The sequence below is a fragment of the Rana temporaria genome, chromosome 8 (genome assembly GCF_905171775.1).
Source record: "Rana temporaria chromosome 8, aRanTem1.1, whole genome shotgun sequence".
Taxonomy (NCBI): Eukaryota; Metazoa; Chordata; class Amphibia; order Anura; family Ranidae; genus Rana; species Rana temporaria.
Window position 1 is genome coordinate 3,634,764 of NC_053496.1, and position 26,365 is coordinate 3,661,128.

Genomic DNA, 26,365 nt, shown 5'->3' on the forward strand with positions numbered 1-26,365 from the left:
GGGGGGGGGTATGGTAGTGCTTTAAAAAAAATGTATATTTTTATTTTATGTAAAAAAAAAAAAAATTCTTTCTTTAAATGTATTGCTATCAGAAGGTGGTCTAACAAGCCCTGTATGTAATAGCATTGGGCAGGAGACAGGTTTTCCTAATGGAGACCTCAGTTGTCTATTAGACCCCTAATGTCACCCCTGCCCTCCACTGCAGCTAAACAAGCACAGATTGAGCTTGATTAGCTGCATCCTCAGCTTCTGTAGCCGACCAGTGAGCGCTGTGAACATGGAGGTGACGTAATGCATGTTGTCTCTGTGTTCAATAGTTGCAGGAGTGATTGAGAGGTGGGGGGGGGTGGGGTACACCTCCTGCTCTCACTGTAGAAGCCACTTACCTTGATCGTGGACTGACTCCCCAGAATAACGGGAGAGCCGTGAAACCACCACGGGCACTGCTTATGTGGGGGGGTTTTGGAGTGCACATTCAGAGCCATATAAAAGTGATTGGGCTGCTCTAGATCACTTTTATCTGAAAGCCTTTGTCAGGTCTAAAACCTACACTGCAGCTGTGATCTTGCATTAACCCCTTGTTAACTCTGCTGTTTATAAGCATGATAAGGTAGACAAGAGGTCAAAGCGAGGAGGTGATTGCTCTTGATGAACCATTTTTATGTTTACAACTTTCATTATAATCTCAAAGACTATTGTGCCCATAGACTTCCCATAGAAGGGTAGAAGATAGGCCCCTGCTCTAAAATGAGTGTTTGGACTTTGGGAAGCTGACTTCGAAATTTGGACTTTAGGAAGCTGACTTAAAAGTTTTACATTTTGGGGAGTTGACTTGGAAGTTTGGACTTCAGGTAGCTGACTTTAATGTTTGGACTTTGGGAAGCTGGCTTGGAAGTTTGGAATTTGGAGAGTTGACTTGAAAGTTTACATTTCAGGGAGCTGATTTTGATGTTTGGACTTTGGGAAGCTGACTTGGAAGTTTTGGGAAGTTGACTTGGAAGTTTGGACTTTGGGGAGTTGACTTGGAAGTTTGGACTTTGGGGAGTTGACTTTGACGTTTGGACTTTGGGGAGTTGACTTTGACGTTTGGACTTTGGGGAGTTGACTTTGACGTTTGGACTTTGGGGAGTTGACTTTGACGTGTGGACTTTGGGGAGTTGACTTTGACGTTTGGACTTTGGGGAGTTGACTTTGACGTTTGGACTTTGGGGAGTTGACTTTGACGTTTGGACTTTGGGGAGTTGACTTGGAAGTTTGGACTTTGGGGAGTTGACTTGGAAGTTTGGACTTTGGGGAGTTGACTTGGAAGTTTGGACTTTGGGGAGTTGACTTGGAAGTTTGGACTTTGGGGAGTTGACTTGGAAGTTTGGACTTTGGGGAGTTGACTTGGAAGTTTGGACTTTGGGGAGCTGACTTGGAAGTTTGGACTTTGGGGAGCTGACTTGGAAGTTTGGACTTTGGGGAGCTGACTTGGAAGTTTGGACTTTGGGGAGCTGACTTGGAAGTTTGGACTTTGGGGAGCTGACTTGGAAGTTTGGACTTTGGGGAGCTGACTTGGAAGTTTGGACTTTGGGGAGTTGACTTGGAAGTTTGGACTTTGGGGAGCTGACTTGGAAGTTTGGACTTTGGGGAGCTGACTTGGAAGTTTGGACTTTGGGGAGCTGACTTGGAAGTTTGGACTTTGGGGAGCTGACTTGGAAGTTTGGACTTTGGGGAGCTGACTTGGAAGTTTGGACTTTGGGGAGCTGACTTGGAAGTTTGGACTTTGGGGAGCTGACTTGGAAGTTTTGGACTTTGGGGAGCTGACTTGGAAGTTATTAATTTCTACTCCTTCCCCAATTTTGAACAGCTTGAAAAAAGTCATCACTCACAGTTTGTTCTCCTGTGGGAAGGTGTTTTATGTACATCAGCTGCTCTTTTCCTGTACATGACACCATGTGGTAGTTTTCTCACAAGGAACCGTCTTTTCTTTCTTTTTATTACTCAGACTTTACACAAATAAACCAAAGTAACCCGTATCTGCATCTCAGGTCAGAGGTTTTGTTGCAAATGTTTGCAAATAAATGTGCTGCCACACTGGACTGATGAGGCACCTCTGCAACGTGTGCTTCTTCAAAGCCATCTGAGTTCCCCGAATCCCTCACACCAGGATCTCTCGTTTTCACACGGAGAGACCTGCAAAATAACTTTCAGGTCTCAGGGAACCTCGGCTTCTACTTACTACCTGTAACTTACAATATACCTATTACATTGGTGATCAGTGAGAAGAATGTCCCTTACATTGGTGATCAGTGGGAAGAATGTCCCTTACATTGGTGATCAGTGGGAAGAATGTTCCTTACATTGGTGATCAGTGAGAAGAATGTCCCTTACATTGGTGATCAGTGGGAAGAATGTCCCTTACATTGGTGATCAGTGAGAAGAATGTTCCTTACATTGGTGATCAGTGAGAAGAATGTCCCTTACAATGGTGATCAGTGAGAAGAATGCCCCTTACATTGGTGATCAGTGGGAAGAATGTTCCTTACATTGGTGATCAGTGGGAAGAATGTCCCTTACATTGGTGATCAGTGAGAAGAATGTCCCTTACATTGGTGATCAGTGAGAAGAATGTCCCTTACATTGGTGATCAGTGAGAAGAATGTTCCTTACATTGGTGATCAGTGAGAAGAATGTCCCTTACATTGGTGATCAGTGAGAAGAATGTCCCTTACATTGGTGATCAGTGAGAAGAATGTCCCTTACATTGGTGATCAGTGAGAAGAATGTCCCTTACATTGGTGATCAGTGGGAAGAATGTCCCTTACATTGGTGATCAGTGGAAAGAATGTCCCTTACATTGGTGATCAGTGGGAAGAATGTCCCTTACATTGGTGATCAGTGGGAAGAATGTCCCTTACATTGGTGATCAGTGAGAAGAATGTCCCTTACATTGGTGATCAGTGGAAGAATGTCCCTTACATTGGTGATCAGTGAGAAGAATGTCCCTTACATTGGTGATCAGTGGGAAGAATGTTCCTTACATTGGTGATCAGTGGGAAGAATGTCCCTTACATTGGTGATCAGTAAGAAGAATGTCCCTTACATTGGTGATCAGTGAGAAGAATGTCCCTTACATTGGTGATCAGTGGAAAGAATGTCCCTTACATTGGTGATCAGTGGAAAGAATGTCCCTTACATTGGTGATCAGTGAGAAGAATGTCCCTTACATTGGTGATCAGTGAGAAGAATATCCCTTACATTGGTGATCAGTGGGAAGAATGTCCCTTACATTGGTGATCAGTGAGAAGAATGTCCCTTACATTGGTGATCAGTGAGAAGAATGTCCCTTACATTGGTGATCAGTGGGAAGAATGTTCCTTACATTGGTGATCAGTGAGAAGAATGTTCCTTACATTGGTGATCAGTGGGAAGAATGTTCCTTACATTGGTGATCAGAGGGAAGAATGTTCCTTACATTGGTGATCAGTGAGAAGAATGTCCCTTACATTGGTGATCAGTGAGAAGAATGTCCCTTACATTGGTGATCAGTGAGAAGAATGTCCCTTACATTGGTGATCAGTGAGAAGAATGTCCCTTACATTGGTGATCAGTGGGAAGAATGTTCCTTACATTGGTGATCAGTGAGAAGAATGTTCCTTACATTGGTGATCAGTGGGAAGAATGTTCCTTACATTGGTGATCAGAGGGAAGAATGTTCCTTACATTGGTGATCAGTGAGAAGAATGTTCCTTACATTGGTGATCAGTGAGAAGAATGTCCCTTACATTGGTGATCAGTGGGAAGAATGTTCCTTACATTGGTGATCAGTGAGAAGAATGTCCCTTACATTGGTGATCAGTGGGAAGAATGTCCCTTACATTGGTGATCAGTGGGAAGAATGTTCCTTACATTGGTGATCAGTGAGAAGAATGTTCCTTACATTGGTGATCAGTGAGAAGAATGTTCCTTACATTGGTGATCAGTGGGAAGAATGTCCCTTACATTGGTGATCAGTGAGAAGAATGTCCCTTACATTGGTGATCAGTGGGAAGAATGTCCCTTACATTGGTGATCAGTGAGAAGAATGTCCCTTACATTGGTGATCAGTGAGAAGAATGTCCCTTACATTGGTGATCAGTGGGAAGAATGTCCCTTACATTGGTGATCAGTGGGAAGAATGTCCCTTACATTGGTGATCAGTGGGAAGAATGTCCCTTACATTGGTGATCAGTGGGAAGAATGTCCCTTACATTGGTGATCAGTGAGAAGAATGTTCCTTACATTGGTGATCAGTGGGAAGAATGTTCCTTACATTGGTGATCAGAGGGAAGAATGTTCCTTACATTGGTGATCAGTGAGAAGAATGTTCCTTACATTGGTGATCAGTGAGAAGAATGTCCCTTACATTGGTGATCAGTGGGAAGAATGTTCCTTACATTGGTGATCAGTGAGAAGAATGTCCCTTACATTGGTGATCAGTGGGAAGAATGTCCCTTACATTGGTGATCAGTGGGAAGAATGTCCCTTACATTGGTGATCAGTGAGAAGAATGTTCCTTACATTGGTGATCAGTGAGAAGAATGTCCCTTACATTGGTGATCAGTGGGAAGAATGTCCCTTACATTGGTGATCAGTGAGAAGAATGTTCCTTACATTGGTGATCAGTGGGAAGAATGTCCCTTACATTGGTGATCAGTGAGAAGAATGTCCCTTACATTGGTGATCAGTGAGAAGAATGTCCCTTACATTGGTGATCAGTGAGAAGAATATCCCTTACATTGGTGATCAGTGAGAAGAATGTCCCTTACATTGGTGATCAGTGAGAAGAATGTCCCTTACATTGGTGATCAGTGGGAAGAATGTCCCTTACATTGGTGATCAGTGGGAAGAATGTCCCTTACATTGGTGATCAGTGGGAAGAATGTCCCTTACATTGGTGATCAGTGGGAAGAATGTCCCTTACATTGGTGATCAGTGAGAAGAATGTCCCTTACATTGGTGATCAGTGGAAAGAATGTCCCTTACATTGGTGATCAGTGAGAAGAATGTCCCTTACATTGGTGATCAGTGAGAAGAATATCCCTTACATTGGTGATCAGTGGGAAGAATGTCCCTTACATTGGTGATCAGTGAGAAGAATGTTCCTTACATTGGTGATCAGTGAGAAGAATGTCCCTTACATTGGTGATCAGTGAGAAGAATGTCCCTTACATTGGTGATCAGTGAGAAGAATATCCCTTACATTGGTGATCAGTGAGAAGAATGTCCCTTACATTGGTGATCAGTGGGAAGAATGTCCCTTACATTGGTGATCAGTGAGAAGAATGTCCCTTACATTGGTGATCAGTGGGAAGAATGTCCCTTACATTGGTGATCAGTGGGAAGAATGTCCCTTACATTGGTGATCAGTGAGAAGAATGTCCCTTACATTGGTGATCAGTGAGAAGAATGTTCCTTACATTGGTGATCAGTGAGAAGAATGTCCCTTACATTGGTGATCAGTGAGAAGAATGTCCCTTACATTGGTGATCAGTGAGAAGAATGTTCCTTACATTGGTGATCAGTGGGAAGAATGTCCCTTACATTGGTGATCAGTGAGAAGAATGTCCCTTACATTGGTGATCAGTGAGAAGAATGTCCCTTACATTGGTGATCAGTGAGAAGAATGTTCCTTACATTGGTGATCAGTGAGAAGAAACAGTGTTTAAACCTAACATGTGAGGTGTCGCCACGATCGTTGGAATAGTTAGAGCGAGAGCAATAATTCTAGCCCTAGACCTCCTCTGTAACTCAAAACATGCAACCAGTAAAAAAAATAAAAATTAAAGCGTCATCTATGGGGATTTTTAAGTACCGAAGTTTTGCGCCATTCCAGGAGCGTGTAATATTTTGAAGCGTGACATGTTTGGTATCTATTTACTTGGTGTAACTTCATCTTTCACATTATACAATTTTTTTTTTTTTTAAACCACAAAAAAAGTTTTCTTTCCAAAAAAATGAACATGTTCGAAAAATTGCTGTGCAAATACCGTACCGTACTGCAACGGCCGCCATTCTCTAGGGTCTCTGCTAAAAAAAAATATAATGTTTGGGGGTTCTGTGTAATTTTCTAGCAAAATAAAAAATGATGATTTTTACATGTAGGAGAGAAATGTCAGAATTGGCCCGGGTGGCGAGGGGTTAAAAAGACAAAAAGTGATTGGCGCCCAATATCTTTTCTTTGCCCCTTATTTTAGCCATGGACTGAGCCCTGGGGTGAAATCCTAGCCCGCTCCTGCCCTGTGCCATCAATTGTCACCACTGTGCCATACCATCAAATGCAGTCACTGTGCTATCAATTGTCACCACTGTGCCATCAAACACAGCCACTGTGCCATCAATTGTCACCACTGTGCCATACCATCAAATGCAGTCACTGTGCTATCAATTGTCACCACTGTGCCATCAAACACAGCCACTGTGCCATCAATTGTCACCACTGTGCCATACCATCAAATGCAGTCACTGTGCTATCAATTGTCACCACTGTGACATGCCATTAAACACAGCCACTGTGCCATCAATTGTCACCAGTGTGCCATGCCATCAAACACCGCCACTGTGCCATCAATTGTCACCAGTGTGCCATGCCATCAAACACAGCCACTGTGCCATCAATTGTCACCAGTGTGCCATGCCATTAATTGTCACCACTGTGCCATCAAACGCAGCCACTGTGCCATGCCATCAAACGCAGCCACTGTGCCAATTGTCGCCACTGTGCCAATTGATGCCACTGTGCCCTTTAATTGTCGCCACTGTGCCCTGTAAAATGCCCCGCCCGGCACTTACCTTTCTGGGGGTCAGCCATCCTCCTTCCACGTCCCTCGATGTCTTCTCCCGCCCTCGATGACGCTTCAGCCAATCAGGTTGCCGGTAACCAGAACCAGTGAACCTGATTGGCTGAGACGCCTGTCGGTCTTATCATAATGAACGCACCCCCCCCCTACGTCCCTTAGATAAGTTTCCTGGAAGCCGACTACAGCCTGAGGGCTGTACTCAGAAAGCCGATCTGATAGGCACGTCCACACAGCCAACCAGCCGCCATTATTCAAGTGGCCGGCGCTCACCATCCGGCCATCTGAATAATCGGCGGCAGCGGCGACAATAACATAGATTCATGCAATGCATGAATCTATGTTATTGTAATCAGTGGCGGTGCGAGAGCCAGAGGTGGCGGCGCTCCGGCGCCCTCTATAGACGGTCAAAGGGTTGCTACACTAATATAAACAGTTTGCTATTGAAATTAATGGCAGAAAATACCTTTTTAATGTCCGCCCTTAAACCGGAGGTCCACCCTAAAAAAAAATAAAGAATTTAGCCAAAAAGGCTACAAAAAATTAGTTTTTTTTTTTTTTTTTTATTCTTACCAGAAGTAAGCCTCCTGGGGAGTGGGGAGCGCTGTCTTCTGGGACCTTGTGTGTGTGTGTGTGTGTGTGTGTCCCAGGAGACATCTGCCCATTCAGGTAGCGCCACGCTTATCGCGCATGCGCAGTAGGGAATCGGGCGGTAAAGCCGCAACGCATCACTTCCTGATTCCCTCACCGAGGATGGCGGCGGGGCAGCCGAGACCCGAACGATTGTTTGGCTTCGGCTTCTAAAATCGCGAGCGTCCTGGTCCTGGTAAGTGTCCTTATTAAAAGTCAGCAGCTGCAGTGTTTGTAGCTACTCTTTTTTATTTTATTTTATTTTTTTAAGTCGGACCTCCGCTTTCAAAGCAATGGCCCAGATTCAGGTAGAATTGCGTTATATTTGCGCGGGCACAGGGCAACGATTTTGCCCTGCGCCCACGCAAATATTTTGCGCTGCCCTCGATTCACGGAGCAGTAGCTCCGTGAATTGCGAGGGCGCGCCGGCAAAAGTGCCCGGCGTAAGCGCGCGCAATGTAAATGATCCCGCCGGGGGCGGGAATCATTTAAATTAAGCGCGCTCCCGCGCCGAGCGTACAGCGCATGCTCCGTCGGGAAACTTTCCCGACGTGCATTGCGGCAAATGACGTCGCAAGGACGTCATTTGCTTCAAAGTGAACGTGAATGGCGTCCAGCGCCATTCACGCATCACTTACGCAAACGCCGTGAAATTCAAATTTCACGGCGCGGGAGCGGCGGCTATACTTTAGCATTGGCTGCCCCTGCTATTAGAAAGGGCAGCCTTGCGCTAAAGTTGCCGTACGGAAACTCCGTACCTGGCTTGCGCGGGGCCCAAGCAAGTTTGTGAATCAGTTGGTAGTATGCAATTTGCATACTACACGCTGATCACAATGGGAGCGCCCCCTAGCGGCACACGCAAGAATGCAGCCTAAAATCTGCGAGGCATAAGAGCCTTATGCCGCGCAGATTTTAGGCTGCAGCCGGTGTAACGAGGTTCCTGAATCAGGAGCACTCGTTACACCGGAGCAAGTAAGCACTTGCGCCGTGTAACTTATGGTTACACGGGCGCAATTGCTTCTTGAATCTGGGCCAATGAAGTTTACTGATCTGCAAGTACAAACGTTTTTCTTAAGGTCAGAAATCTTTTTTTCCGAAACCAATGACGACTTCAAAACCACAACACAGGATCAAGGCATCGGTGACTTTTCATTCCAGAACATATTGACCAGTCTTTGCGTTGGAGGTATAGGAAACGTTATTGAGTGCTGGGCAGTGGCGGCTGGTGCTCAAATTTTTTTTGGGGGGGGGGTGCAAACAAACGAAAAAAAAACATCAATTGCAGCCTCACTGTGCCCATCAAACGCTGCCACTGTGCCCATAAAATTGTCGCCACTGTGCCCATAAAATTGTCGCCACTGTGCCCATAAAATTGTCGCCACTGTGCCCATAAAATTGTCGCCACTGTGCCCATACAATTGTCGCCACTGTGCCCATACAATTGTCGCCACTGTGCCCATCAATTGTCGCCACTGTGCCCTGCCATTGTCGCCACTGTGCCCTGCCATTGTCGCCACTGTGCCATGCCATTGTCGCCACTGTGCCATGCCATTGTCGCCACTGTGCCATGCCATTGTCGCCACTGTGCCATGCCAAACGCAGCCACTGTGCCATAAAATTTTCGCCACTGTGCCATGCCATCAAACCCAGCCACTGTGCCCATCAATAGTCACCACTGTGCCATGCCATATGCAACCACTGTGCCCATAAATTGTCGCCAATGTGCCATGCCATTGTCGCCACTGTACCTTACCAAATGCAGCCACTGTGCCCATCAATTGTCGCCACTGCCATGCCAAACGCAGCCACTGTGCCATGCCATTGTCGCCACTGTGCCCATCAATTGTCGCCACTGTACCTTGCCAAATGCAGCCACTGTGCCCATCAATTGTTGCCACTGTGCCATGCCAAATGCAGCCACTGTGCCATGCCATTGTCGCCACTGTGCCCATCAATTGTCGCCACTGTACCTTGCCAAATGCAGCCACTGTGCCCATTAATTGTCACCACTGTGCCCATCAGTTGTCGCCACTGTACCTTGCCAAATGCAGCCACTGTGCCCATCAATTGTCGCCACTGTGCCCATCAATTGTCGCCACTGTCTCATGCCAAACGCAGCCACGGTGCCATCAATTGTCACCACTGTGCCATGCCAAATGCAGCCACTGTGCCATAAAATTGTCGCCACTGTGCCATGCCATCAAACCCAGCCACTGTGCCCATCAATTGTCACCACTGTGCCATGCCACTGTGCCATGCCATTGTCGCCACTGTGCCATGCCAAGCGCAGCCACTGTGCCCATCAATTGTCGCCACTGTGCCATGCCAAATGCAGCCACTGTGCCCATCAATTGTCGCCACTGTGCCATGCCAAACGCAGCCACTGTGCCCATCAATTGTCGCCACTGTGCCATGCCAAACGCAGCCACTGTGCCCATCAATTGTCGCCACTGTGCCATGCCAAATGCAGCCACTGTGCCCATCAATTGTCGCCACTGTGCCATGCCAAATGCAGCCACTGTGCCCATCAATTGTCGCCACTGTGCCCATCAATTGTCGCCACTGTGCCATGCCAAATGCAGCCACTGTGCCATGCCATTGTCACCACTGTGCCCATCATTTGCCACCAGTTTTCCCCGTAAAATGCCGCCAGATTGCCTCAAAATACCGCCAGATCCCCACCCGGCACTTACCTTTCTCGGTCAGCCATCCTCCTCCACGATCCCTCGATGTCTTCTCCCACCCTCGACGTCGCTTCAGCCAATCAGGTTACCGGTAACCAGATCCGGTGAACCTGATTGGCTGAGACGCCTGTCAGTGTTAATCAGGGAACGCACACCCCCTGCGTCCCCTGGTTAACTATTTGGAAGCCAATTGGAGCCCACAGGTTGTAATCGGAAAGCCTATCGGAGCCGCTGGCTCTGATGGACACTTCCAAAGCCAACCAGCTGCCGTTATTCAGATGGCCCGAATGCATGAATCCTGTGTATTGTTTTCAGTGGCGGTGCAGGAGCGAGAGGGGGCGGCGCTCCTGCGCCCTCTATGGACGCACCGCCACTGGTGCCGTCGGGATACAAAGAGGGGAAAGTCACTTTCCATAAACCGAGAAGCAAAGACGTGAATCTCCGAGGAGGAATGAGGTAGATCTCGGCTGGAAAAAGCTTTTAAAGCTTCTCGTTTTTGAAGAATCCCCGAACACCCGAACCACGTGACTCGCTGCTGAAAATAGAAGGACTCGATGTTCTCTGAAGGGCCTCGGGGACATTGTGTGACCATTATGAAAATGGCATTGTGTATATCCGGGTCCTACGTCTCTCTCTCTCTCTCCTGATCCGCATGGATTCCAGGAGACACAATATCGGGCAGGGGAGCGTGTTGGCACGCTATGTGTGGAATGGAATCTGTGCAGTCATCCCCTATGAGATCCGGGGTCACCTCTGTACTGTCAGGAGTGCCGGCAACAGCCTGCTGAGAGCCGGCGGCCGTGTGTAGTAGAGGACCCCGTGGCTTGGTAGTACAGTAGATAGTATATATGGGTGGTATATATGAAGTATAAATAGCCAGATTCAAGTAGGGCGCCACATCTTTAAGGCGGCGTAGCGTATCGTATTTACGCTACGCCGCCTTAAGTCAGAGAGGCAAGTACTATATTCACAAAGCACTTGCCTCCTAACTTACGGCGGCGTAGCGTAAATGGGGCCGGCGTAAGCGCGCCTAATTCAAATGAGGATGAGGGGGCGTGTTTTACGTCAATGGGGGGGGTGACCCGACGTGATTGACGTTTTTTAGGAACGGCGCATGAGCCGTCCATGTTCATATCCCAGTGTGCATTGCTCCAAAGTACGCCGCAAGGACGTATTGGTTTCGACGTGAACGTAAATTATACGTCCAGCCCTATTCACGGACGACTTACGCAAACGACGTAAAATTTTCAAATTTCGACGTGGGAACGACGGCCATACCATTGGCTACGCCACCTAGGGGGCAGCTTTAACTTTACGCGGCATATCTCTTACGGAAACCGCGTATCTTTACTGCGACGGGCGCACGTACGTTCGTGAATCGGCGTATCTGGTCATTTACATATTCTACGCCAAACTCTACGGAAGCGCCACCTAGCGGCCAGCCTAAAAATTACACTTTAAGATACGACGGCGTAGGAGACTTACGCCGCTCGTATCTTAGCTAAATTTAAGCGTATCTGGTTTCCAGAATATGCTTAAATTTAGGACGGCGTAGATTCAGAGTTACGTCGGCGTATCTACTGATACGCCGGCGTACATCTCTCTGAATCCAGCTAAAAGAGTGTATATAGTAAGGTGACCAGATTTTTAAAATGAGATCCGGGGACATTATGGCCCGGATTCACAGAGAGCGGGCGCACATTACGCCGCCGTAGCGCAAATAATATACGCTACGCCGACGCAGCGCAGAGAGGCAAGCATGGAATTCACAAAGCCAGTGCTGCCAAAACTGCGCTGGGTTTTCGAAGGCGCAAGTCGGCGTAGGTGGAAGTGGGCGTGAGCCATGCAAATGAGGCGTGACCCCATGCAAATGATGGGCCGAGCGCCAGACAAGTACGTTTAACGAACTGCGCAGGCGTCGTGCCGTGGACGCATCCCCCTGCGCATGCTCACAACCACGCCGGAACAACTGCCTAAGATACGCCGGATCACTGCCTACGCCATGAACGTATCCTACGCCCAGCCAGACTCGCGTCCAACGTAAAATACGCCGGCTTGTGTTCCCTGGTGCAGACCTTTCCATGTCTGCTGCTGGGTTTACCCTCCTTTATGGGGCTTAACTTTACGCCGGACGTACAACTTATGCGCACCACTCGTAGCCTGCGTAAAAAAATTAATTAAAAAACTGCCACTGTCACACGACATTAAAAAAAAATATCGGTAATCGGTATCGGCGAGTACTTCAAAAAAAAGTATCAGTACTTGTACTCGGTCTCAAAAAAGTGGTATCGGGACAACCCTAGTGTATAGTATATATGGGGGGTATATAGAGTATGTATATAGTATATATGGAGTATATAGAGTGTATATAGTAAATATGAGGGGTATAGAGAGTGTATATAGTATATATGGGGGGTATATAGAGTGTGTATATAGTATATATGGGGTGTATAGAGGGTGTATACAGTATATTTAGGGTGTATATTTGGGGTATACACAGACTGGCTACAGGGGGCGCTCATGTGATGTGTGTGTGTGTGTGTGTGTGTGTGTATATATGGGGTATATAGAGCGTGTATATAGTATATATGGGGTATATATAAATGTGGTATATAGTATATATGGGGTATATATAAATGTGGTATATAGTATATATGGGGTGTATATAGTATATATGGAGTATATAGAGCGTGTATACAGTATATATGGGGTATACACAGACTGGCTACAGGGGGCGCTATAGAGAGTGTATATTGTGTATATAGTATATATGGAGTATATATGGGGTGTATATAGTATATATGGGGTGTATATTTGGGGTATACACAGACTGGCTACAGGGGGCGCTCATGTGGTGTGTATATATGGAGTATATAGAGAGTGTATATATGGGGTATATATAAATGGTGTATATAGAGAGTGTATATAGTATATATGGAGTATATAGAGAGTGTATATAGTATATATGGAGTATATAGAGAGTGTATATTTGGGGTATACACAGACTGGCTACAGGGGGCGCTCATGTGGTACACAGATCAGTCCTGTCAATGTTAGAAGGTTCTCCTAATGACAACTCGTTATGTGTATAAAAGACTCCCGTCCACAGAATCTCTTTCCTCCAATCACATCTCACCATCATGGGGGAGACCAAAGATTGGTCAGAGGACGTCGGGGAGAAGATCGGAGATCGGCACAAGGCTGGAATGGGCTACAAGACCATCAGCAAGAAGCTTGGTGAGAAGGAGACAACTGTTGGATCGATTGGAAGAAATACAAAATATCCATCGATCGTCCTCCTCGGTCTGAAGCTCCATGTAAGGTTTCTCCTCATGGGGTGAGGATGGTCATGAGAAAAGTGAAGGATCCGGCCAGAACTACATGGGAGGAGCTTGTCAAGAATCTCAAGGCAGTTGGGACCACAGTCACCAAACACACCATTGGTGACACAATACACCGCCATGGATTGGAATCCTGCAGCCCCCGCAAGGCCCCCCCCCCCCTCAGGAAGACACAAGTACAGAACGTCTGACGTCTCCCAATGATCATCTAAATGATTCAGAGAAGATGGGGAGAAAGTTCTGAGGTCAGAGAAGATCGGGAGAAAGTTCTGAGGTCAGAGAAGATGGGGAGGAAGTTCTGAGGTCAGAGAAGATGGGGAGGAAGTTCTGAGGTCAGAGAAGATCGGGAGAAAGTTCTGAGGTCAGAGAAGATCGGGAGAATGTTCTGAGGTCAGAGAAGATCGGGGGAAAGTTCTGAGGTCAGAGAAGATCGGGGGAAAGTTCTGAGGTCAGAGAAGATCGGGGGAAAGTTCTGAGGTCAGAGAAGATCGGGAGGAAGTTCTGAGGTCAGAGAAGATCGGGAGAAAGTTCTGAGGTCAGAAGATCGGGAGGAAGTTCTGAGGTCAGAGAAGATCGGGAGAAAGTTCTGAGGTCAGAGAAGATCGGGAGGAAGTTCTGAGGTCAGAGAAGATCGGGAGGAAGTTCTGAGGTCAGAGAAGATCGGGAGAAAGTTCTGAGGTCAGAGAAGATCGGGGGAAAGTTCTGAGGTCAGAGAAGATCGGGAGAAAGTTCTGAGGTCAGAGAAGATCGGGAGAAAGTTCTGAGGTCACATGAGACCAAAATTCAGCTCTTTGGCATCAACTCGACTCACCGTGTTTGGAGGAAGAAGAATGGTGACTATGACCCTAAGAACTCCATCCCTACAGTCACACGGGGGAGGGGGAAACATGAGGATTTGGGGGGTTTCTCTGATAAAGGTCCAGGCCGACTTTGCCGCATTGAGGGGCCAATGGGCGGGGCCACGTATTGTAAGATCTTGGAGAAGAACCTTCTTCCCTCAGACAGAACACTGAAGATGGGTCATGGACGGGTCTTCCAGCATGACAATGACCCAAAACACACCGCCAAGGTAACAAAGGAGGGGCTCAAGAAGAAGCACATGAAGGTCATGGAGTGGCCTAGCCGGTCTCCAGACCTTAATCCCATAGAAAATGTATGGAGGAGCCGAAACTTCGAGTTGCTAAGAGACCCTCAGGATTTAGAGAAGATCTGTAAAGAAGAGAAAATCCCTCCTGAGATGTGTGGAGACCTGATCACCAACTACAAGAAACGTCTGACCTCTGTGCTTCCCAACAAGGAACCTCCCCCAACTACCAAGGAACCTTCCCCAACTACTAAGGAACCTCCCCCAACTACTAAAGGACCTCCCCCAACTACTAAGGGACCTCCCCCAACTACTAAGGGGTCAAATACTTATTTTCTTCCATTTATAACATTTGTATCATGTGATCTCTCTAGAGTTTTGGTTGATCTTCTGTCTCCATCATATAAAATACACCTATGATATGAATTATAGACCCTTCATTTCTATGTAACACATTCGCAGGGGAGACAATCATTATTTCCCCCCCACTGTATTAGCAGGGGGTTCTCTGAGCCCAGAAGCGTATCTCAGGAGTCCCTTTTATGGTAAAAAAAATAATAATAAAAATGTTGCTAGAGGCTGGCTTAGCCCATGTGGCATCCATTTGTCATGTACTGTATTTCAGAAACTGCGGCGTACACAAGGAACATGCTTTCCTTTAACCACTTGATATGAGTGAGCGTAAGAGCGGCAAGGATGTGGAATTCCCTTCCACAGGCGGTGGTCTCAGCGGGGGAGGGGCATCGATGGGTTCAAGAAACTATTAGATAATCACCTGAACGACCACAACATACAGGGATATACAATGTAATACTGACTTATAATCACACACATAGGGGGGATGTAACGGCTACCCGGGCTAGTGAGAGGGTCTCAGCCGTTGGAGAAGTCCTTTTCCCTGGCAAGCTGCGATATGCAGGTACCGCCGGTATCCCCGTCCAATAGATCCAGAGAGAGAGAGAGAGAATTCCCCTTCACGAACGAGACAAGGCTACGTTGAAGGGTCAAACAAGACTGACTTTTATTGCACATTTCACCTCGCTTTTTATATGGTTACAAAGACTGTACAGGAACAATGACACTCTCCGTTACCCCCCCTCACACAGGGGGGGGGGGCTTTAATACACATACTTTGAAATAATGACATTCCCTTGAGCAAATCAGTCTCTAGACGTTTTGGCTCCAAGCTGACATTTAACATGACTTGATCAGACAATGGAATTCAATTAATCTTTAAAACAATTATACACTCACACATAACAGCCTCCGTATGCTGAGGGGATTAACTACACAAAGGAGAGTCCATTAGCTATGCAAAGGGAATATTAGCATTTAGCAGTGAAAAAGTCCCTTGTATAATTAACCCTTTGAGCTCAGAATACAATGTGGTAAATCCAATTGTAACGAGCCATGCAGTTCTTTGTAGACCTCACTGTAGGAGTATTATAGGATGTCCAGGCAGAATAGTTCATAAGTCCGTTACAGGGGACTTCTGTCTTTTTTCAACCTCACCTACTATGTAACTACCGTATTTTTCGGACCATAAGACGCACTTTCCCCCCCAAAAATATGGGGGAAAATGTCTCTGCGTATTATGGTCCGAATGTACATCAGGCACTGCCCCCGCCGCCGCTGGTAACGCACCCGTCACTGCTGGCACTGCCCCTCGCCGCCGCTGGTAACTCCCCCCTCCACTGCAAGAAAGCCTGCGGACATGGACATGGACTGGGGCTGCGGACATGGACTGGGGCTGCGGACATGGACTGGGGCTGCGGACATGGACTGGGGCTGCGGACATGGACATGGACTGGGGCTGCGGACATGGACTGGGGCTGCAGCCCCAGTCCACGTCCGCAGCCCCAGTCCACGTCCGCAGCCATAGTCCACGTCCGCAGCCCCAGTCCATGTCCGCAGCCCCAGTCCATGTCCGCAGTCCCAGTCCAAGTCCGCAGCCCCAGTCCAAGTCCGCAGCCCCAGTCCACGTCCGCAGCCCCAGTCCACGTCCGCAGCCCCAGTCCACGTCCGCAGCCCCAGTCCACGTCCGCAGCCCCAGTCCACGTCCGCAGCCCCAGTCCACGTCCGCAGCCCCAGTCCACGTCCGCAGCCCCAGTCCACGTCCGCAGCCCCAGTCCACGTCCGCAGCCCCAGTCCACGTCCGCAGCCCCAGTCCACGTCCGCAGCCCCAGTCCATGTCCATGTCCGCAGCCCCAGTCCATGTCCATGTCCGCAGCCCCAGTCCATGTCCATGTCCGCAGCCCCAGTCCATGTCCATGTCCGCAGCCCCAGTCCATGTCCATGTCCGCAGCCCCAGTCCATGTCCATGTCCGCAGCCCCAGTCCATGTCCATGTCCGCAGCCCCAGTCCATGTCCATGTCTGCAGCCCCAGTCCATGTCCATGTCTGCAGCCCCAGTCCATGTCCATGTCTGCAGCCCCAGTCCATGTCCATGTCTGCAGCCCCAGTCCATGTCCATGTCTGCAGCCCCAGTCCATGTCCATGTCTGCAGCCCCAGTCCATGTCCATGTCTGCAGCCCCAGTCCATGTCCGCAGCCCCAGTCCATGTCCGCAGCCCCAGTCCATGTCCGCAGCCCCAGTCCATGTCCGCAGCCCCAGTCCATGTCCGCAGCCCCAGTCCATGTCCATGTCCGCAGCCCCAGTCCATATCCGCAGCCCCAGTCCATGTCCGCAGCCCCAGTCCATGTCCGCAGCCCCAGTCCATGTCCATGTCCGCAGCCCCAGTCCATGTCCATGTCCGCAGCCCCAGTCCATGTCCATGTCCGCAGCCCCAGTCCATGTCCGCAGCCCCAGTCCATGTCCATGTCTGCAGCCCCAGTCCATGTCCATGTCTGCAGCCCCAGTCCATGTCCATGTCTGCAGCCCCAGTCCATGTCCATGTCCGCAGCCCCAGTCCATGTCTGCAGCCCCAGTCCATGTCCGCAGCCCCAGTCCATGTCCGCAGCAGCAGTCCATGTCCGCAGCCCCAGTCCATGTCCGCAGCCCCAGTCCATGTCCGCAGCAGCAGTCCATGTCCGCAGCCCCAGTCCATGTCCGCAGCCCCAGTCCATGTCCATGTCCGCAGCCCCAGTCCATGTCCATGTCTGCAGCCCCAGTCCATGTCCATGTCCGCAGCCCCAGTCCATGTCCGCAGCCCCAGTCCATGTCCATGTCTGCAGCCCCAGTCCATGTCCATGTCTGCAGCCCCAGTCCATGTCCATGTCTGCAGCCCCAGTCCATGTCCATGTCCGCAGCCCCAGTCCATGTCCATGTCCGCAGCCCCAGTCCATGTCCGCAGCCCCAGTCCATGTCCGCAGCCCCAGTCCATGTCCGCAGCCCCAGTCCATGTCCGCAGCCCCAGTCCATGTCCGCAGCCCCAGTCCATGTCCGCAGCAGCAGTAGTCCATGTCCGCAGCAGCAGTCCATGTCCATGTCCGCAGCAAATATTTTAGTGCACCATTTGGTTCAGAATATTTTTTTTCTTGTTTTCCTCCTCTAAAACCTAGGTGCGTCTTATAGAGCGAAAAATTCGGAATGTAATACTATGAAACTATGTAACATTTTCTTTTCTGTACAATGCTCTCTGGAGCCGGGACGAGCTTAAAGAGGGGTTCCACCTAAAAATGGACCTCCGCTTAACCCACTCCTCGCCCCCTTACATGCCACATTTGGCATGTAATTTTTTTGGGGGGGGGAGTGGGGGCTTTAGGAGAAGGGGACTTCCTGTCCCACTTCCTCCTTCCGCCGAGGGGCTGAAAAGGCGATTAGCTTAATCGCCTTTTCACAGCCCCTCCCTGTAGGCTAGCGCCTGTCCAATCGGACGGCGCCGTGCCGCTCGTGCATGCGCACTGCAGCTTGCGCTTGCGCAGTGGGTGCCCGGCCGTGATGCCGAAAGCTGTCACTGTCGGGTGCCCACACTAAGAATGAAGACGCTGGCCGGCGAGGGGGTGCGAGGAGCGGAGCCCCGGCCGGCGCGTCGCTGGAGCCGTGGAGCAAGTAAGTGTCCGTTTATTAAAAGTCAGCAACTACACTTTTTGTAGCTGCTGACTTTTAATAAACTTAAAAAAAAGGTGGAAAACCCCCCTTTAAAGGTTGTGAAGCTCGGCAGAGAAGTGGAGGGGTGACGGTTGGGGGAGGGTCGGCATTATTGATTGGGATTTCCACAGCCTGATCAGCATCCGCAATTGGGGGGGGGGTCACAGAAATGTACACATGCCCAGGGGTGCGATGCTCTGCGGCACCAGTAGAATTACCGCGCACGTGCTTGTGGCACGAGCATTCCAGCATTTAGGGGGTTAAAACAGGCGGTGAGGACTCTTGGATAACAGAAGCACGATTTCTTTCTGCGATTTTAAAATTTTGATGGCGTAGGTTTGGCCGCATTGTGTGCATGCTCAGTTTTGATGCGTGATCCCCCCCCCCCCTTTCTGTATGCAAAATGACTTTACCACCAGGCTGCTCCCCCTCCAGCCCACCAATTATGTCCACTGAAGCGTAGCTAATGGTGCCCGGCTCATCTTACCGGGAAGTATCATTGCCGCTGCGCGCTCTGCGCTGATCAGAGAAGAGCTAATAATATCGGTCATAATGCAGAAACCCATTAACCGCGCAGTCCATTTTTTTTTTTTTTTTAAATCGCCGTGTAGGTTTAGGCAATACGCACGATGCCAATAATGCGTTTAGCGGGTCGTCGTAGAACACCGTCCTCCTCGTGAGTCGGAAACCTTTTATTCCGCTTCAGTGATTTCCGCAACGCCGCGTCTATGTACTGATCCCGTATGGAAGAGCCGGGAGCCGGCGGCTAATTACACATTCACAATTACACACCAAAAGTTTTTTTAATTAGGGGATCGTTTTTTATGCGGTTATTTTTTCTTGCGCTATAAACAAAACAAGTGACAAGTTTGAAAAAAAAACACAATCTTTTTTGCTATAATAAATATCGGAGGTAATTTCTCGCCGGTCTGTGATTTCAGCCAATCAGGTGGATGGGGCCCTGGAAGCTGTACCTGCACCCGGAAGCTCAATCTTCTTTTCAATCGTCAAACATTCCACTTGGCGCCCCCAGCGCTACAGCCGAATGACGGTCACAGCGCGGAACCCCAAATGCCGGGAGGCCGTCAATGGATGTCCTCGCCTGTGCTCACCCCAATCACTGAGAGGTGATCACAGATCCGAGTAAGGGGTCGGTCCCGGACTCCTTACCATGTGATCAGCTGTCAGCCAATGACAGCTGATCACGTGATGTAAACAAAAGCTTGCTAATGTTTTTTTAGCCGATCACCAGCTTATGTGTAAGGGACATTGGTCCCGAAGAGGAAGGAGGCACATCCGCCTCATCTGTGCAATCCATACCCCCTGCCATTGCCACCTATCCATGCCCACCTGTGGTGCCAATCACTGCCACCTATCAGTGTAATTTATCAGTGCCCATCACTTCCAGCTATCAGTGCCACCTATTAGTGCCACTTCTCAGTGCCACCTATCAATGCCCTTCAGTGCCCACCAGTGCCGTCTATCAGTGCCACCTAGCAATGAGTGAGTGAGTAACTTGTATAGCGCAGCAAATGCGAACTTAATCGCCTCAATGATGGCCCTTTAGTGCCACCCATCAGTGCCGCATTCTCGCTGCCCATCAGTGCAGCCCATCGGTGCCGCCTTATCAGTGCCGCCTTATCAGTGCCCACCAGTGCCACCTTATCAGTTACGCCTTATCGGTGCCCATAATTGCAGCCCATCGGTGCTCATCAGTGCAGCCTCATCAGCGTACATCAATGAAGGAGAAAAATTACCTGTTTGAAAAATGTTATAACAAAACATTAAAAAATATATATATATATTTTTTTTTATAACATAAAATAAAAACCGCAGAGGTGATGAAATACCACCAAAAGAAAGCTCTATTTGTGGGAAAAATGTAACTTACCAGTGCCCCTTACTGCCACCCATCAGTGTCCATCACTGCCACCTATCAATGCCACTTCTCAGTGCCATCTATCAATGCCCTTCAGTGTCACCTCTCAGTGCCCAACAGTGCAACCTCATCTGCATACATCAATAAAGGAGAAAAATTACCTGTTTGCTAAATTGTATAACAAAATATAAAAACATTTTTTTTTTTTTTTTTATATATAACAAAAAATAAAAACTGCAGAGGTGATCAAATATAACAAAATATAAAAAAAAATTAAAAATAAATGTAATTCTGTATTTTTAATTTTTTTTTAACGAAAAATAAAAACCGCAGAGGTGATCAAATGCCACCAAAATAAACCTCTATTTGTGGGGAAAAAACTGTAACTTACCAGTGCCCATCACTGCCAGCTATCAGTGCCACCTATTAATGGCACTTCTCAATGCCCTTCAGTGCCACCTTTCCGTGCCCACCAGTGCAGCCTGTCAGTGCCCACCAGTGCCGCCTTACCAGTGCCCATCAATGCAGCCCATCGGTGCCCATTAGTGCAACCTCATCAGCGTACATCAATGAAGGAGAAAAATTACCCATTTGCAAAATTTTATAACAAAATATGAAAAAATATATATTTTTTTAATCCTGTATTTTTTTTATTTTATTTTTTAACCACTTAAGACCCGGACTATTATGCAGCTAAAGGACCTGGCCAGTTTTTGCGATTCGGCGCTGCGTCGCTTTAACGGACAATTGCGCGGTCGTGCGACGTGGCTCCCAAACAAAATTGGCGTCCTTTTTTCCCCACAAATAGAGCTTTCTTTTGGTGGTATTTCATCACCTCTGCGGTTTTTATTTTTTGCGCTATAAAGCGACAATTTTGAAAACAATTTAATATTTTTTGCTATAATAAATATCCCCCAAAAATATATAAAACTTTTTTTTTCCTCAGTTTAGGCCGATACGTATTCTTCTACCTATTTTTGGTAAAAAAAATCGCAAAAGGCGTTTATCGATTGGTTTGCGCAAAATTTATAGCGTTTACAAAATAGGGGATAGTTTTATTGCATTTTTATTTACTACTAATGGCGGCGATCAGCGATTTTTTTTTTTCGTGACTGCGACATTATGGCGGACACATCGGACAATTTTGACACATTTTTGGGACCATTGTCATTTTCACAGCGAAAATGCTATAAAAATGCACTGATTACTGTGAAAATGACAATTGCAGTTTGGGAGTTAACCACAAGGGGGCGCTGAAGGGGTTAAGTGTGACCTCATATGAGTTTCTAACTGTAGGGGGGTGTGGCCGTAAGTGTGACATCATTGATTGTGTTTCCCTATATCAGGGAACACACGATCGATGACGGCGCCACAGTGAAGCACGGGGAAGCCGTGTTTACACTCGCCTCTCCCCCGTTCTTCAGCCCCGGAGGACCGATCGCGGGATCGGGTCCGCGAGTGCCGCGCCCACAGTCACGGAGCTTCTGACAGGGGCGTCGTTCACAAGCGCCGGCGACCCCACAGCTGGGCTTAAAGGGCAACGTACAGGTACGTTGATGTGCCATTCTGCCGACGTATATTGGCGTGAAGGGGTCCTTAAGTGGTTAACAAGTGTTCAAATTTGGTGATCAAATACCACCAAAAGAAAACTCTATCTTTGGGGGAAAAATGATAACAATTGAATTTGGGTACAGCGTTGCATGACCGCGCAATTGTCATTCAAAGTGTGCGTCGGCGCTGAAAATTGGCCTGGGCAGGAGGTGGGGTTTAAGCGCCCAAGGACATGTCTGAGGGACATACATAGGTGGCGTTTTTTTTGGGGGGGGGGGTTGAAAGTTGAGAGCCAATGAATGTCGGGTTGGTATGAAGTCGATGTCGGGTCTGCACACTGTGGGTAACTCTACCTGAGGCTGGGGGGGGGGGGGGGGGGGGGGGGGGGGTCATACGATAAACTGCTAACAGCTGAGGGCCGATGCGCTTTATTGTGTTTTTACGTTCCTGGAGGATGAAATGAATACTGAAGAGACTTGCCCTGGATGAACTTCGCTCAGACACGGCCGGGTTGTGTATCATGGGAGAGGTTGTGGAGAGGGGGGGGGTGGCAGATGGGGGGGGTTACAGCTGACTAGCACTTGTCACCACCTTCTCTATAAAAGCTTGAAGAAAATGCATAACGGCTTCTGAATTCTGCGATCGTCTTTTATATTTGGAGAACGATCGAGCGCGATCGAACGTACCAATCATTGCCTTCTGTTGTTTCCTTTTCATGCTGTCATGGGACTCCGGACAAATGTTTGGATCGGGGTGGGAAGGGTTAAATTCCTAAAAAAAGCCAAAAAGAGTTAAAAAAAATCCTCTATTGTTTTTTTCCTCAGCAGGAACGTGGGTTACGCAGTTCCTGCACCTTCAGCACTTGTAATGGCTGTGAGGGGTTCTGGGGAGTGCTGGAAGGTCTACCAATGCTGGCTGCTGGGGGATCTATTCTCCTAGGTGGGGGGGGGGGGGGGGGTTATTGTTGCTGATGGGGGATCTTTTGTTGCTGGGATGGGGTCATATGTTGCGAGGGGGTCAATTTTTGCTGAGAGGGATCTACTGTTGAGGGAGAGGTCTATTAATGCTGGTTGTTGGAGGGTTTGTTCATGCTTTGATGCTGGCTGGTGGGAGATCTGTTGTTGCTGAATGGGGTCTGTAGTTGCTGAATGGGGTCTGTAGTTGCTGAATGGGGTCTGTAGTTGCTGAATGGGGTCTGTAGTTGCTGAATGGGGTCTGTTGTTGCTGAATGGGGTCTGTTGTTGCTGAATGGGGTCTGTTGTTGCTGAATGGGGTCTGTAGTTGCTGAATGGGGTCTGTAGTTGCTGAATGGGGTCTGTAGTTGCTGAATGGGGTCTGTTGTTGCTGAATGGGGTCTGTAGTTGCTGAATGGGGTCTGTTGTTGCTGAATGGGGTCTGTAGTTGCTGAATGGGGTCTGTTGTTGCTGAATGGGGTCTGTAGTTGCTGAATGGGGTCTGTTGTTGCTGAATGGGGTCTGTAGTTGCTGAATGGGGTCTGTTGTTGCTGAATGGGGTCTGTTGTTGCTGAATGGGGTCTGTTGTTGCTGAATGGGGTCTGTAGTTGCTGAATGGGGTCTGTTGTTGCTGAATGGGGTCTGTAGTTGCTGAATGGGGTCTGTAGTTGCTGAATGGGGTCTGTAGTTGCTGAATGGGGTCTGTAGTTGCTGAATGGGGTCTGTAGTTGCTGAATGGGGTCTGATGTTGCTGAATGGGGTCTGATGTTGCTGAATGGGGTCTGATGTTGCTGAATGGGGTCTGTAGTTGCTGAATGGGGTCTGTAGTTGCTGAATGGGGTCTGTTGTTGCTGAATGGTCCGCGGCTTCTAGCCTTGCGGCCTTTTTCCAGCATGGCGGCGAGCTGCGGGCAGGATTTTTTTAGGCGAGGCCGCGGCTTCAGGCCTAGTCCGTAGAGCGCGGGTCCTATGAAAAAAAAAAAATCGATTCGGTCCAAATCTGAATCGATTTTGCCCACTGGGCCCCTTAGAGGTCGGGGGGGCTTTAGGTGCTGACGGAAAAAAAAACGGGATACCACCGGGCCCCTTAGAGGTCAGGGGGGCTTTGAGTGCTGACTGGCTGTGATTGACAGCCCCCCTAATACTTACCTGAGCCCCATCTCGATCCAGCAAAGTGCACGAGAGCATTGGCTCGCCCTCATCATTGAGCTGATGCTCTTGTGCACTTTGCTGGATCGAGATGAGGCTCAGGTAAGTATTAGGGGGGGGGGGCTGCTTTAATTGAACAAGCTGGAGTTAGAAGCTGATTGGCTACCATGCACCAGATTTTTCTCTCTAGTTTTAGTAAATCAACCCCACAATGTCCTCCTCCAGTGTGATGTCCAGCATCATTCTACCCACTTCCTCTGAGCCCAGGTTGTCCTGGATCTGTCCCCCGTCTATAATATGTAACTACAAACCTTATAATGACCCGATGTCTTTCCATGTTTTTGGCACAGGTGCCGTCGGAGGAGTCTGCGCTCTCGCTAACGTCCTCGGCCCCCAGCTGTGTGAACTGGAGAGACTGTGCCTTAGCGGCCGCTGGCAGGAAGCGAGAGAACTCCAGTACCGGCTGATCGAGCCAAACGCCGCGGTAAGTGCGACAGGACAGGACTTCGTGTCATGCAGCGTTTTCTCCACAAGGGGGCGTCTGCTTCCAGGTTATATATATCAGGGGCCACTGTCGTTTTTTTCGGAAGATTTCCCCATTCAAGTGAACCGGTAGTTCTTTTACTTCAGCGTCCTGGACCATTTGGCTGCCCAAAGACCGGGGCAATTGTTTGGCGATTCGGCGCTGCGCCGCTTTAACTGACAATTGCGCGGTCGTGCGACGTGGCTCCCAAAACAAAATTGACGTCCTTTTTTTTTTTTTTTTTTTTTGTTCACAAATAGAGATTTCTTTTGGTGGTATTTGATCACCTTTGCGGTTTTTATTTTTGGCTAAACAAACGAAAAAAGATCGACCTTTTTGAAAAAAAAAAAAACAAGTTTTATTTTTTTTTGGTTTCTGTTCTAAAAATCAGCTTTCTCCTTCACTGACGGGCACTGATGAGTCGGCACTGCTGGGCACTGATGAGTTGGCACTGATATGTAGAATTCATGGGCACTGATTGGCAGGAATGATGGGCACAGACAGGCGGCACTGATGGGCACAGACAGGCGGCACTGATGGACACTAATAGATAGCACTGATTGGGCAGGTACTGGACAGGTCGTATTCTTCTACATATTTTTGGTAAAAAAAAAAAAAACGCAATAAGTGTATATTGATTGGTTTGCGCAAAAGTTATAGGCCCGGATTTACAGACATCGGCGCATTTTTAGGCGGGCGTAGCACATCTCGTATGCGATACGCCGACGTAAAGCAGAGAGCCAAGCGCCGAATTCACAATGCAAATGCTCCCAACGTTGCGCCGGCATAACGTAAAATCGTCGGCGTAAGCCCGCCTTATTTCAAAGTAGGTGGAAGGTGGGCGTGATCCATTTAAATGAAGCGTGACCCCATGCAAATGATGGGCCGAACGAAACGGCGCATGCGCCGTCCCGTGGACGCATCCCAGTGCGCATGCCCAGAATCACGTCGGAACTACTCCCTAAGATATGTCGAATCGCTGCCTACGGCGTGAACGTAACCTACGCCCAGCCCTATTCACGTACTACTACGTAAACAACGTAAAATACGACGGTTGTTCCCTGGTCCATACCTTAACATGACTTACCCCTGCTTTCTGAGGCTTAACTTTACGCCGGACGAAAGCCTTGCGCAAACCGCGTATATGATGCGCCGGGGCGCAACTACGTTCGTGAATCGCCGTATCTCCCTCATTTGCATATTTGCAATGAGGCGGCCAGCGTAAATATGCGCCCACGATACGCCAGCGTAGGAAAGTTACGTCGGTCGGAGGAAGCCTATTTTCAGGCGTTTCTAGTTCTATGGGCACGGCGCACAGATACGACGGCGCACATTGACACTTACGCGGCGTATCTCGAGATACGCCAGCGTAAGTTCTACGTGAATCCGGGCCATAGTGTCTACAAAATAGGGGATAGATTTGTGATATTTTTATTATTATTATTATTACTGTTTTTTTACTAGTAATGGCGACGATCAGCGTTTTTTTTTTTTTTTTCCGGGACTGCAACATTGCGGCGGATCACTTTTCACACTATTTTGGGACCATTCGCATTTATACAGCGATCGGTGCTATAAAAATGCTCTGATTACTGTGTAAATGACACTGGCAGGGAAGGGGGTTAACACATAGGCTGCATTGATGAACTAATAGGCTGCACTGATGGGCACCAATAAGGTGGCACTGGTGGGCATTAATAGGTGGCAGTGATGGTCACTAATCGGC

At 48.4% G+C, this 26,365-nt stretch overlaps 1 protein-coding gene across 2 annotated transcripts in view; it reads left to right on the forward strand.

Moving 5' to 3' along the window:
• HOGA1 (4-hydroxy-2-oxoglutarate aldolase 1) overlaps window positions 1-26,365 on the forward strand; it is a 108,111-nt gene that overhangs the window by 43,430 nt on the left and 38,316 nt on the right. For both annotated transcript variants that reach the window (XM_040361220.1, XM_040361221.1), the window contains exon 6: window positions 24,467-24,600. In XM_040361220.1, coding sequence (XP_040217154.1) covers window positions 24,467-24,600 — 134 coding nt within the window. The remainder of the gene's footprint in view (window positions 1-24,466; window positions 24,601-26,365) is intronic.